We start from the raw sequence: 13,852 nt of genomic DNA on the forward strand, positions 1-13,852 counted from the left end.
TTCCAAGGTCGGGGTCAAAAGCACCAACCCGTGTAAGCCAAGGTTATAAGCAAAAATGCGTGTACTCGGGTTCAGTTTTCGTACTATTTGATGGGTAATAAAAAGAAGAACTGTCATCCTATTGTAAAAATACAGTCGCCTACATAAAATCTAGTACGTATCTGTGTCTTCCTGCAAGATTGTTACATAATGACTGTAAACGTTTAAAAAAAGCACATACATAAACAAACGAGGCATTCTTCCTTTAGATCATTGAACTCCATTTGAACCAGCCTTACATAAACTATATTACGAGACTGAAAAAAAGTGAGATCGTAATCATAAAACGGCCAATTATTATGCTGATTAAATTTGCAGGCCACGCACGGGTTAGCACCAAAACGTTTGTTAAAAAAAGCTATGTAAATACCATACAACCATACGACTAGTAGGTAGTCTACTATTCCTATTGATTTTCTTGCTGAAATGGCCTGACCTGGACGTTTAGAATTAGTGTTTTCAGTTACCTATACAATTGCCTGAATTCACCACTAAAGGTGCCCGGGAAACCGTTTAGTTTTAGCGAAACTGCTATTCTGTTTTTCTTTTTCTATGTTCGTAGAGTTAAGGCTATTTTCAGGAGTACATATAAACTTTCCATTGATTTACAAGATCTTCACGACAGTAGTGTGCTTTCACTCACAAACTACGTATTCATAGTTATCAGATAAGACCTAAACTATGTGCGGTCGCCTGAAGGTTGTATGAAAACCACAAGAAAACCGCAGCGGACTAAGTTACATGACTGTGACATTATTTACTGGAAGTAGATACAATATAGGCAAGTCCAAATGTCTTAGGTGTATCAATATTGGGTGCCAATAGTAATAGTATTTATTTGACAGAATAATGTTACAAAAGATCTTAAATTTATTACATGTCCCAATTATTCTACCGTTTTCGGTGTACAAATACTTATAGACTACGGATTATACAAATACAAATAATACAAAATTACATAATATTTAAAAAAAATACAAATTATATAAACATAAATTTAAATTGAAGGTCAATCTTTATCATGTCAATCTTTATAATTTAGAAAATCATTTACTGAATAAAAACATTTGTCCAAGAGCCATGAAAACATTCGTCTTTTAAATTTATTAAATGTAAGCATTCTCAATTCTGTAGGAAGTTTATTAAAAATTTTAATTGCCATGCAGTATACATTTCTGCTATATAAATGTAATTTCTGAGAAGGTACCTGCAACTTCCCAGGATTGTTCTTATGTAGCCGTACTGAGTTGTGCTCTTTTAATGGGAACAAGGAAGAGTATTTTTTCACAAATATGCAAAGAAGATGGATCAAAATTGCCCCACGTCCTATAACAATGTGACGTATCTCAAAAAAAAGATAAAAATGTTAAAAAAATTATGGCATACTCTCTAATTTATTTTTTTCACACCTTCATACGAAAAAACTGCTTTAAAAATTGTTCAGGCGCTGTTATGAAAACGTCGTTCGTAGGACTATTTATGGACCATTTTATTAAATATGTTTTTTGTTTGATAGGGTATACCACACAGGTGGTCCCATTATCATCAGGTCAGGATCTGATGTTGGAAACCCTGAGAAACCCAGGGCAACTTTTAAAAGTTGTAGGCATGCACAGGATAAAAACTTGACTATGAGGTGTATGTCTGGTAAAACTATGCAACAATGAAGGTTTGGAGCTGACCTAATGATGGAGACGAAAAAAGGTCGAGGGAACTCAACAACTGAATATGTAAACTACCTTGTGTTAGGGCTTATATTATTTGTATTGAATAGACCTTTGCAACAGTGAAGGTTTGGAGCTGACCTAATGATGGAGACCAGAGAAGGTCGAGGGAACTCAACAACTGAATATGCAAACTACCTTGTGTTAGGGCTTATATTATTTGTATTGAATAGACCTTTGCAACAGTGAAGGTTTGGAGCTAACCTAATGATGGAGACCAGAGAAGGTCGAGGGAACTCGACAACTGAATATGTAAACTACTTCGTATTTGGTCTTTTATTATTCGTATTGATGAGAACTTTCTACAAATCCGGATAGTGACAACTATGCTTGTCACAGAAAAGCCAAAAAAAAACTTTTTACACTAAAATAAAACCGACTCCCAAAAACACTTAAAATCAAGATAAAACTATTCTTAGGTGCATCGGCCTAGAAGTCGCTGGGGACTTAGACACTGACTTCTAGGCCGATGCACCTAAGAATAGAATTTTTTTCGTTTTAGTAGAAGGTTCTCATCAATTCGAATAATATAAGCCCAAACACGAGGTAGTTTACCTACATATTCAGTTGTTGAGTTCCCTCGATCTTTTTTCGTCTCCATCATCAGGTCAGTTCCAAACCTTCACTGTTGCATAGTGTTACCAGACATACACCTCATAGTCAAGTTTTTATCCTGCGCATGCCTACAACTTTTAAAAGTTGCCCTGGGTTTCTCAGGGTTTCCATCATCAGATCCTGACCTGATGATTATGGGACCACCTGTGTGGTATACCCTATCAAACAAATAAAATATTTAATAAGATGGTCCATAAATAGTCCTACGAACGATGTTTTCATAACAGCGCCTGAACAATTTTTAAAGCAGTATTTTCGTCTGAAGGTGTGAAAAAAATAAATTAGAGAGTATGCCATATTTTTTTTTACATTTTTATCTTTTTTTTGAGATATGTCACATTGTTATAGGACGTGGGGCAATTTTGTATGGGTTGTGATCCGTCTTCTTTCGTAAATATATAAACATGGAAGTGGCAGAATTTTTAATTCTTTGAATAACGGAGTACAAGGGTCTAAATACTCTGCTCCACTTATGGCTCTAATACATTTTTTTTGCGCAACAAATGCTCTATTTATGTAGACAGAATTCCCCCAAATTATCAATCCATAGCGTAATACAGACGAAACATATCCATGGTAGGCACTTTTTGCTGTTTTTTTGTCAGATACTAATTTTAGCTTTCTGAGAGCAAATACAAATTTGTCGAGTTTAGTGCAGACTCTGTCAACATGATTTTTCCAATTTAATGTGTTGTCAATAACTATGCCTAAAAATAAAGTTGATTGTACAGGTGATAGAATAGAACTGTTGTGTCGTATTACTGTCGGAACAGATGTCGAGTTATGTTATGAGTTTGAAAGTGAACTAATTTGGTTTTATCAATATTAACTTGTAGATTGTTGTCATCTAACCATTTGATTGTTCTTGTTAATTCACTATTTATGTTACTTTCTAGGTCCATTTTGTGCCTATAAAGTATTTCTCATTTTTTACCAAACCTCCCAGTCTTAATAAACCCTGATTTAGTTCTAAAACATAAATTCGTCCAAGGGGTTGACCAAAATGCGACTTTCCATTTAAAATTAGCTAAAAGTATCTCGTAATGTATGCGAGGGGATCGATTTTTCAAAAGAATTCGAGGTCTCTATACTAATACTTAGGTACCTATCTTCCTTTATTTTACTCGTCTTTTAAAGGCTTAACAAAAGTACAATGTGGCCTTTATTGTAATTTGGCCTGAAATTCGTAGCATTTTCGTTTAAATAAGACCGTTCTTTGACCGAGAGCGGCCCGCCTACTCTCTAGGGTCATTATACAGAAATGACAGATATGTATTTCATTATTTACCCTTTTCAGACAAATGAGGCTTTATTTCAAAATGAAAAAAAAAATGCTAAGACAGGATTATGCGGGCGAGTATCTAATATATTCAATGTTTTTAACAAGTCAAATTGTAACAAGTTTAAAAATAAGTCTCTAGCAGAAGTAGGGTAGGATATTCGCAGACGAAACCAGGAACAAACTATTGATATAAGAAAACAATTACAATAGTCCTGTAACACTAATTCTCACGTCTTTAATAACCATTGTACCCCCATATCTTAAAATAAATAAAACAACACAATCTGAATCACAGCACCTATGTTTGTATTTATTACTTCGTATGAGGACATAAACGTCAAGGTTTAATTAACTTCGTACCATAAAGTTAATTGAGCAGTAAAACAGGAATCCCTATCCGTGCACTCTAGGTTTATCGAATCTGTGTCATGGGTATGTTTTATATAACTTCCCAGGAAAAAAAATAATAAGATGGCCTTACATCCTTCAATGTTATCGAAATCATTCACCGATTTTGCCACGAAAAAAATAAAAACGGAGAATTGTCGTTCACTTTGCTGAATATAAGGCCCTAGCTTTTTTTTAAGTATCCATTAACAGCGATTACCTAGATTTGAGCTCAGTCTGAGGCAGTAATCTTGCCTCCCCTCCCACTAAAAGGAGCTTAAAGATAACTGACGAGAAGCAGACGAACTATATCCCTAGACAGCTATAAATCTTTCCTCATTTTCTGGGAAAGCCAGACTTCATGTTACGTCACTATTTCAGCAGTTATTTATCTGTTTCCACAATCACCAAAATTGAAGCAATTTGCCGATCCCTAGTGGCGGAAGTTCACGCCTCACAGTTCCGGCGACTGCTATAAATTAAGATTAGAATGAAATCTGGGATTGCCTTCATATTTTATACGCCTACATAGAATTGTGAAGATGCTATAAAGATGCCTATCACATTGTCAGCATTGTTGTGGTTTTAACATAGATAAGAAATGGGCAGGGTGCCATTGCGTGACATGATAAGCAAGAATGCATGTAATTTTGTCGTGTTGCCTTCCTTAATGAGGGAACAAAACTTTGTTTTAGCAATAAAGTCCACCGAGGATGTTTATATTATATCCTTTTTAAAGGACACCATATTTAAGTATACAGTATTCGCTGTTTAACAATTTTCTATTCAAGAACTGGTTCTTGTAATAAACTAATTAACATAAGAAAGATTTATGGCAATAATTATTATAAATCTTTCTTATATTCATTAGCTGCCATAGCGGTTGACAAACTGATTTCAAAGACTATGCTAAAACAGATATATCTGCATAGGTAATTGCAGTATGTACAATATTATATTGCGCACATATCGCTATTATAAGTCTACGCAGGTCACAAAAGGTTTGTGCTATACATAATGCATTATAAATAATTATAAACTATGTGTAGTATAGTCTAATAAGTTAACTTAAATTACTAACATATGTAAAATGATTGTAACAATGTGTCATGACCGCATTGCGTGTAGACAAAATGGTTATTATTTTCAAGAATTCCTTAGAATGAGGCTGAACCGATAAAGTTTATCTTACGTTAATCTTCAGGCCCCATTAATATTGCATGCCAGCTAGACCCTAGATTTGATAAAATAATTAAGTCTCCGTTATATTGCTGTTTACTGTCTGACATGTAGCATGTTTGCGTACAAAGTCCCAATTTCGCGACCTCATGCGACAAAAACAGCTACATTACGCATGGCCAAGTAACTGGTTTACGTTAGTTCAGCTATTTCATTCGTCCCTGAAACTTTTCACTAGATAAGAATCTAAAGAGAATTTTCCATCGACCCTTTTCCGCGAAGACCGGAAATCGAACTGCGAGCTTAAATTCGCGATAGTCAATGGAAGCGACTAGAAATGGCTTGTTTTGACTCTATCTATTTTTCTTGTATCTGCAATTACTTTGAAAAAGAATATGAAAATCAATAATGTTGTATCTGATTCCCGAAGTTGCGTCATACTTGTAGGTCAGTCTCTCTTAATGACTCCCAAGATTATAATAATCTTACAGTGCGGTTAATAATGTTAAGATAATAATTACTTAATTAAACCAATCAAAAAAAGTAATAACTTAAAAAAAAGAGCGGAAAAAAAAGGAAACAAATATATATATATACATATATATAAATACATAAAATATTAAGTAAACTAAAAAGACTTAATAAAACCATACTATAAAAATATAAGAGAAAAATAACTCAATACTAGTATGCCATCAATGCCACATCCAGTACAAACCTACTTCATGCATCTATGTTATGATTTGGTTCTACCCACATTTTTGTTTTATTTTTTTTTGTTGTTTGTGTTATTTTTTATAGAAATACCTACCTTTGTGCGCTCGAATCATTTATGTTAGTTTTAAATATTGTTTCTCAGTAAGTGAATTATGTAAAATTTTTTATGAGAAATAAAGTTGTTCTAAAACCAAAGATAGAGATCTAAACTTAGCGACACAGATTCTTCTTATCAGTCATTCAGGTAATAAATCGTCACAGTCATCTACTTGACGGTAAATTTTGCAGTAGCTTCCTTCACGAAACTCCTTAAAATTGTGGGTCTCTGGAAATATACGATCTTTGCCATTTGGTAGACATCGATAGTAAAATAGTCATTTAGAAGTGCAGCGGTATTATTGTATGACAAATTCTGTTGTCATTTTTAAGCAAAGTAACTGAATTGGAACACTTTTTTGTTTCATGATGATTCATGATGTGATGAAAGATTTAACAAAGCAACTAAGTAATACATAATCCTTGTTATACAGATGTCGGAACATAGCGAAACTCCTGTACATTCACATGCTGGGCTACCCGGCTCACTTCGGTCAGTTGGAGTGCCTCAAGCTGATCGCCAGTCCTCGGTTCACGGACAAGAGAGTCGGATACCTGGGCGCGATGCTGCTGCTAGATGAGCGGCAAGACGTGCATCTGCTCATCACCAACTGTTTGAAGAAGTAAGTGGAACTTTCTAGAAGATGCTTGTTGTATACCAGCCTCTCTGTTCCCTCTTTATGTGATATTTTTAGCTTACGCCTCCCTGTTTCAACGTTATTTGTGATGTCTAATCTAACCTTTATATGGTGGTTTCAAACTTCGCCGTTTAAGCTACTAAGTGATGCTTATGGGATCAAATTGACTATTCGCCAAAATGAGCATCATAATATTGTTTAAGTAACTCTGTGGACTCAATCACAGCCAAAACCGCAAATCAGATAGCGAAGAAACAGAGATTAACGTTGAGGACCCAAAAGTTGAGAAGAGATTTTCTTATTTTAGACTACGGTTTGCCAGTGGTAGGTTATGAAAGTCGAACGGAAAAATTGTTATTCATTCGCATTTAGAAACATTGAAAGTCGACCTCAAACTTTTTGGATGAAAGTGGCAAGATGAATAATGAATAGAATCGAGAAAACACTGTCGAAATATGAATGGATAGGACCAACTACCGTCCGTCCGTCCTTTCGAGGGACCGAACTTGGTGTTATATGACATCATATTTCTTTTTAACCTGTCCCGTTAATATTACCTTAGTGCAAATGCATATTTTAACGTTCAATTTATTCACGTACAGTAAGTAATACGTTCGTATACGTCCCATCGTCAGGTTACATTAAAACTCGAGGGGCCGAACGAAGTTAGTGAAATAAGATTAGGCCCACGGTTCCGTTTCCAATAACGACGAGCCTTGAACTTTCGAACGGCGTCTGGGGATCAATATATACTGGCCTAATTTATTGGGGACAAACTTAACGCATTTAATTATCACTTCAACGACAAAAATATTTTTAAGGCAATCATTAGGTACCTCCCATCAACATTGTCATAAGCTATGTAATGACATTTGAAATGTCTTTAAGTTCAAACTCATTTCGAAACTACTAAGATATAAGACCTATAGTTTTTCGGAATAGACTTCCGGGGACCCCTAGAGGAAATTACTTCGTAACTGATTTCTGAAGGCCAATTTACCTCAACCGAAATTTACCTCAACCGAAATTTACCTAAACCGAACTGACCGAAAGTCAGTGGGAAATTGGCCTTCTAAGGATTCTTCGTAAACGAGTTTTCCATTAGAACATTTCGGATCGATCGTGTAATTTCAGTTTGTGGAAGTCTACCAATAAACTTTCCTTAACCAAAACCATTCTATATTTGATTTACGCAAAAGTAACGGGCCATTCTTTATTACTTATGAAATAACGTTATAACAGGAAGCGAGGGATTACTCGACAGAACGCTCATGACTGTCATAATCCCATGTCCGGTGGTTCAACAATGACAATATAGCATGTAGGTGCGCGTACTAAAACGGATTGTCTATGCTCAGTACAATGACTTGCGCCCACAGCATTTGCAGCCCATATTTTCGTCGCATAAATTATTAATTACTTAGCAACATTGTCCCGTATTATAGTTTGCATATTTTTCTGACGTTGAATCATTTATTCGTAAGTAGGTTGTTTGCCTAACAAGGTCTTTGAGATAATCTCAAAGTGATTTTGACAAAGCCTTCGGGAATCACGTTAGGTTGTTTTTGCGCATCAAGGCTCCATCCTTAATCTTTATTTAAAAGGATTTCTCTTAGGCCTGTTGTTAGACTTTTGTTAAAACATTTATTTAATGTATTTTGCGTCAGTATGATTTTGAAGGATATTTGTTTGCATATAGGGCGATGGTCTCATTAAAGTAGATAAGCAGTTAACTATTTACATTAAGTTTAGTAAGTAATTTACGGAACCATTATTTTATTTATATGGATTTACCGGCTATGTGAAAGTAATCAATCCCCAAAAATGTGGTTCCTACCATAAAGTTTTCGAACTCATCTGCATAGATACGCCTCGCTAAGTTCAAAACCGCTGAAGTAAAATGTTAACAATTACTTACGTGCACGTTGTTCAGGATTTTACATTTTCATTCGCTGCACTTAATCGGTGGCCATTTGCATTTTGGAATAGGATAAGTTTGCTGCCTTTTATCTACAGTAAAATCAAGCATATTTTTTGCAGTCACGTAATTTACGTCATGTTTTTTATATCGCCCCAAAAATAATCGCGTGTCCAATTTTTTATACCAATATTGTACAGAATAAAACATTTCAAGTTCCCATCTGCTAAAACAAACATCGTCACAATCGAATATACAATACATTCTTGAATATTCATGTTACAAAAAAATGTACTGCCATTCAATTTTAAACCTCTGTTACATAGTCATATCGATTGCGATTCGAAACAGAATATGCAATGGTACAATCGATTTTATTCGATACTAGCCGTTTTCCCGCGGTTCCACTCGCGTCCCGTGCGAAGTACTGCCCGTACCGGGATAAAATATAGCCTGTGTTACTCGGGGACTGTTTACAACAGTGAAATAATTTTTGGACTCGGTTGAGTAGTTTCGGAGCCTGAACAAACAAACAATAAAATGTTTCTTATTATATTATACTTCGGCCGTTCAGAGAATGCGTTCCTGACACCTATCAGTTAGTCACGACTAGTGATGGGCACAACATAACACTGAGTTCGTTACCGTTCCTTCAAAATGAACCGCCGCATTATTTTAAGATTATTTTCGTTTTAAATTGGCGGAATCATTTGTTTTATATTTTAGTTATTTAAGTGGAAACCAAAAAAAGGTAATATTCATATAATAAAATTGTTTTATTTATTCTTTGTTACAAGTACATTGAATTGAATGTGCGAACAGAATATTAATCAGACTCCGATTTGCTTGAGGAGGTGGTGTCTTCATCATCATCTTCGCCTACATGTATAATTATATTATTATCAATAACAGAATCAATCCTGATATCTCGGTCTAACAAAAGCCGGGTAATCAAATAAAAACAGATCGAAAACACTTGAAAAACGTGGTCTATGCGCACGAAACGACAACGGACGACTGTTTTAGCGTCACAAAATGGCGGCCCATAACGCCATTTGGGGTTACCATTTTTAATCTAAGTATAAAAATGCGGTTTGGTCATAGTTTTATTTTTATATTTCATAAACGTTATAATTAAGTCTTATAGTCCATTATTTTCCAATTCTTAAAAAGAAAATCAAAACGTATTATTTTATATTATAACTGTATAAGAACAGATTACGATACTTGCCTGTTATTTTTAGCACAGCACTACAAAATATAAACCGCTGACATAACCTTGTAATAGCGCAGTATAGATTTAGAAAAATATTGTTTACCAAGTTATTTGACACTCAGTTTGGCACAAAATTATAACATTCATTGATTATTGATATAATAATGTTGTTTTAATGCTCCTCAATTGTTAAAACGGTAAACAACCAGCAAAAATATTTTTATCGTAACTGCAACGCCATTGCAAAGTTACGTCGTCAGTTCAATCGCGACGTGTCAGGAACGCATTCTCTGAATGGCCGAACGTATAGATTTGCATCGAAATGTCCGTCATTCATTCGTAGCATGCATCGAGTCTTTTGTTTCTTGTCCTGGCCAATAAAAACGTGTCATCAGTTCATCACATTATCATTTATCGTGATTGGCCGTTGCATCATATGTCATTCCATGCGTAGTAATGGCGTATTTAAGGGTACCAATGAAGGTTTTTGTATTGTTAAATGCATTATGTTGTGTTATACAATGAGTTTGGCCTGTTTAAGTGAGTAGTACCTGGGCTACTGTGTTTTGTTTATTTGGATAGGGTTCATCAGGTGTCATTGGGTTGCAAATGCTATCCTAATACTTATTTCTTCGAAGGATTGCTGACAATAGCCATAAGCTGTTAAGTATACTATATTTATAACGTGTAACGTTAGCTGCGCAAAATCTCAGACACCCAAAAAGATTGTTAACTTAATGAGTCATCAAAGTTTTTTTTAAAGATTTTTTGAGCTGTTTAAGTTCTACTGGCAATTTCTTGCGCCTGAGACGACATACATAATGATTTCCCCCAAAACATAACTAATTAATTCCTAAGAATTCCAAGTAAGTGGTGTATTTTGAGAGCGAGGTGTATTCTCATATATTTCGTTTTCCTAGCGAATAGTTTGTGTAGGAGTGTATTACCCGCGTCTATAAATCCTGTCTTGCGACACCCACTCTTGGCATATTTGAAGGTATCTTTCCTTAATCGTGAATTTAGACTATCAAGTAAAGGTTTCTGTATTTCAAATTAAGAGACTTGTTATGCTTCTGACTCATAAATAAATGGAAAGCGTTGCCTGAAGCCAATTCGCCGTCTTATATTGTAATAAGCTTTTAATTTTAGCAATTACACAATACACTTCTGCCTTCGAAGAGGCATCTTTTCAAGGAAATTATTCGTTTTAATAAATTAATAAGGATTTCATTATTGACCCCGATTTTGGGCTTGAAGTGTAACCTTTTGTCTGGCAAATGGATACTTCAAATGAAGTAAAGGTTTTTGCTGAATTGTCTAACAGTGTTCATTGTGATTGCGAGCGTATGAAGTACTAGCTGTTCCCGTAATTCCACCCGCGTCCCGCCGTACCCGGACAAAATCTAGCCTATGTTGATAGTCTAGCTTTCCAACAGTGAAATACGTTTTTAAATCGGTGCTTTTGGAGGCTTTTGGGTGCAAACAATAAAACAAAGAAATGTATCCCCTTTATTATATACATTGTGTTAGAATAGATTTGCCATACTGAAATTTCTATAGGCCTTGTTTAATATTTGCCTTAGGTGCTAAAAATACAACACTTTGCAGCACTTATAGTTAAACTATAACGCATATATTTTCATAAATTAGTTGATAAAGCCACCACCTGCCATAATTATCGGAGTGTACAACGTAGAGTCGTTGACATCGCGACATGTGGCCTTGTGTTCACTATTACCTTAGATAATGTGGTAATTTTAGATATTTAGTACATTTTTGCTGTAGTCAATGACAGTATTATATTTTACCTTTATACAACTCTTTACGAGTACGAAGTGAAAGCAGTTGTAGAATGAAAATGAATAAGGCAATCTTCAGAATAGAACAGTTACATCACAAATTGGGGAAATTCCTGACTCTGATTAATGTCAGTTGTTGTGCTAAGCAATGACAAGACCTACTTATATCACTACTGAAATAATTTAAAAACAAAGATAGTCTGGAGCTTGAGAAAAAACATAAACGAAGTACACAGTTACCTCGTGAAGCCGGTGGAAACCTGCAAATAATATAATACTCTTTACGGATTTCATACTCACAAAGATCTGTTATCCCTGTCAATATGCAGTGAAAGCAATATGCTAATTAAAGTAAAACACCAAACATTGAAATTGTACAACTCTCCCTAATTACTTGTCTTGTCGAGATTGCCAATTACGTTTCGCTTTGCAAAGTAAACCTATTTATGAACATTCCCTAACTTTACTTAGACACATTTTATTTTACTAATTGGCCCTTATTTTAGTTGCTTTTATGTCATTGTGGTAATACTGACAAATGAGTACTTGCTCCGTTATTTACACTTAACAGATTAAAATAATGAGCACGTGCACAAAACGATTTGAAAACAGGCGTGGGTGTGCCTTCATGAAGCATTGTTTCGAACCACAAATTGCCTTTACGTGACGAAGTGGCGTTTCTTACCACAGTTTGCTCGATCCTCGAAGATTATTTAAAGTTTGTAACACCTACGATGGAATTCTTGTAGCCTAGCTTGCTCTCCCACGCTCCTGAGATGAAGCGAAACATCCAAACAAATATTATGTATTATCCTACATTCCTACTAACATTATAAACGCGAAAGTTAACGGTAGCTGGTAGGTTATTCTATATTAAAGAGTTCAACAATTTTAATCTTTACTGGGAGAAGGCTAATGTTTGAAATGCTTTCCAAAAAGTAGACGAAATGAAAAGAGGTATTTTATCACGTGTGACGCAAAACTAGAATTTCTCCGAAATTATTTTGCTATTTCTTTTCCTCAAAGAAATTCACGGTTCGTTACGCGCGACAAAATTTAGTTAATCTATGCTTTTAGCACTACAAATACAGTAGAAACCTATTGCGTCTATCCACATTGGAAAAATAGTAGCTTTCAGCCATTTCCAGTGGCGGCCCTAGGGGTGTGCGAACTGTGCCATCGCACAGGGCCTCGCGCTTGGGGGGGCCTCGCGCTACAAGCCAAACTAATATAAAAAAAATATATAGTTAAAAATATATATCTGGTCCAAGAAAAAAAAATGTGCATTTTTTCTTAATTTCTAATTGATTCAGCGTTTACTTTTTGAGTCCTCAATTTAACAAAAAGTTGGAACACCAAAGTAACAAAAACAACTGGTTCTCGATCCAGTTACGGATTCTTTTTATTTGTGCTTAATTCCGAGATTAATTTGAGAGTCCTTAAACAATTTAAAAAATTCGCGCTCGCTACGCTCGCGGCTGTTCACTTGGCAGTACCCACCTTTCCTTCTAACTTAATTAGAGTACTTTTATGCCCCAAAACTCAAAAATTTTCGCGCTCGCTACGCTCGCGACTTCACCCTGCACTGTTATTATACAAGTTTTGGTGCTTTGGTGACCCAAAGCTCAAAAATGTTTGCGCTCGCTACGCTCGCGGGTGCTATACTTTCCACTTGTTTTATTTTTGTCATCCTTTTTTAGGCGAAGGTAGAAGGTAGCGCCGCTTTTAAGTCCTTTTATTAACAAAAAAATAAGTCCTAGTTTCCGTATGAACTTTCTTATTTACGACGTTCGAACCTTTCAATACATAGGGGGCGCTTGGGTCATGATTGCACCCGGGCGCTACATGAGCTAGAGACGGTCCTGAATCAGTTATACGAAGAGCTGAATAATATCTCGGTGCTGAAGTATATATAAGAAAATAATTTAACTGAAATTTATCCCACTACCGAAATAGTCTTGAGAATTCGAATAATAAAATAATAATATCTAAAAAGCAGTTTTTCGAGGCTTAAAATTATTCAAAGATGTTTAAGGAATTCGATGACACAAGATCGACTTTCAGCCCTTGCTATTCTTTCGATCGAAAATGACGTTGCTCATTCATTCGATTATTCTGCTTTAATTAAAGATTTTAGTCTTAAGAAAAGTCGCAAGCATCAGATCATTTTAATATTTGTTAATTTTGTGATTCTTTAAATATAAACTGTAGTAAAAATAAAATTTTATTAATTTGTTTAACT

General features: G+C 35.2%; 1 protein-coding gene across 3 annotated transcripts in view; it reads left to right on the forward strand.

Annotated features, from left to right (window-relative positions):
* LOC124631186 (AP-1 complex subunit gamma-1) overlaps positions 1-13,852 on the forward strand; it is a 33,711-nt gene that overhangs the window by 5,062 nt on the left and 14,797 nt on the right. For all 3 annotated transcript variants that reach the window (XM_047165414.1, XM_047165415.1, XM_047165416.1), the window contains exon 4: positions 6,474-6,662. In XM_047165414.1, the coding sequence (XP_047021370.1) occupies positions 6,474-6,662 (189 nt within the window). The remainder of the gene's footprint in view (positions 1-6,473; positions 6,663-13,852) is intronic.

The sequence above is a fragment of the Helicoverpa zea genome, chromosome 6 (genome assembly GCF_022581195.2).
Source record: "Helicoverpa zea isolate HzStark_Cry1AcR chromosome 6, ilHelZeax1.1, whole genome shotgun sequence".
In the NCBI taxonomy this organism is placed as follows: domain Eukaryota; kingdom Metazoa; phylum Arthropoda; class Insecta; order Lepidoptera; family Noctuidae; genus Helicoverpa; species Helicoverpa zea.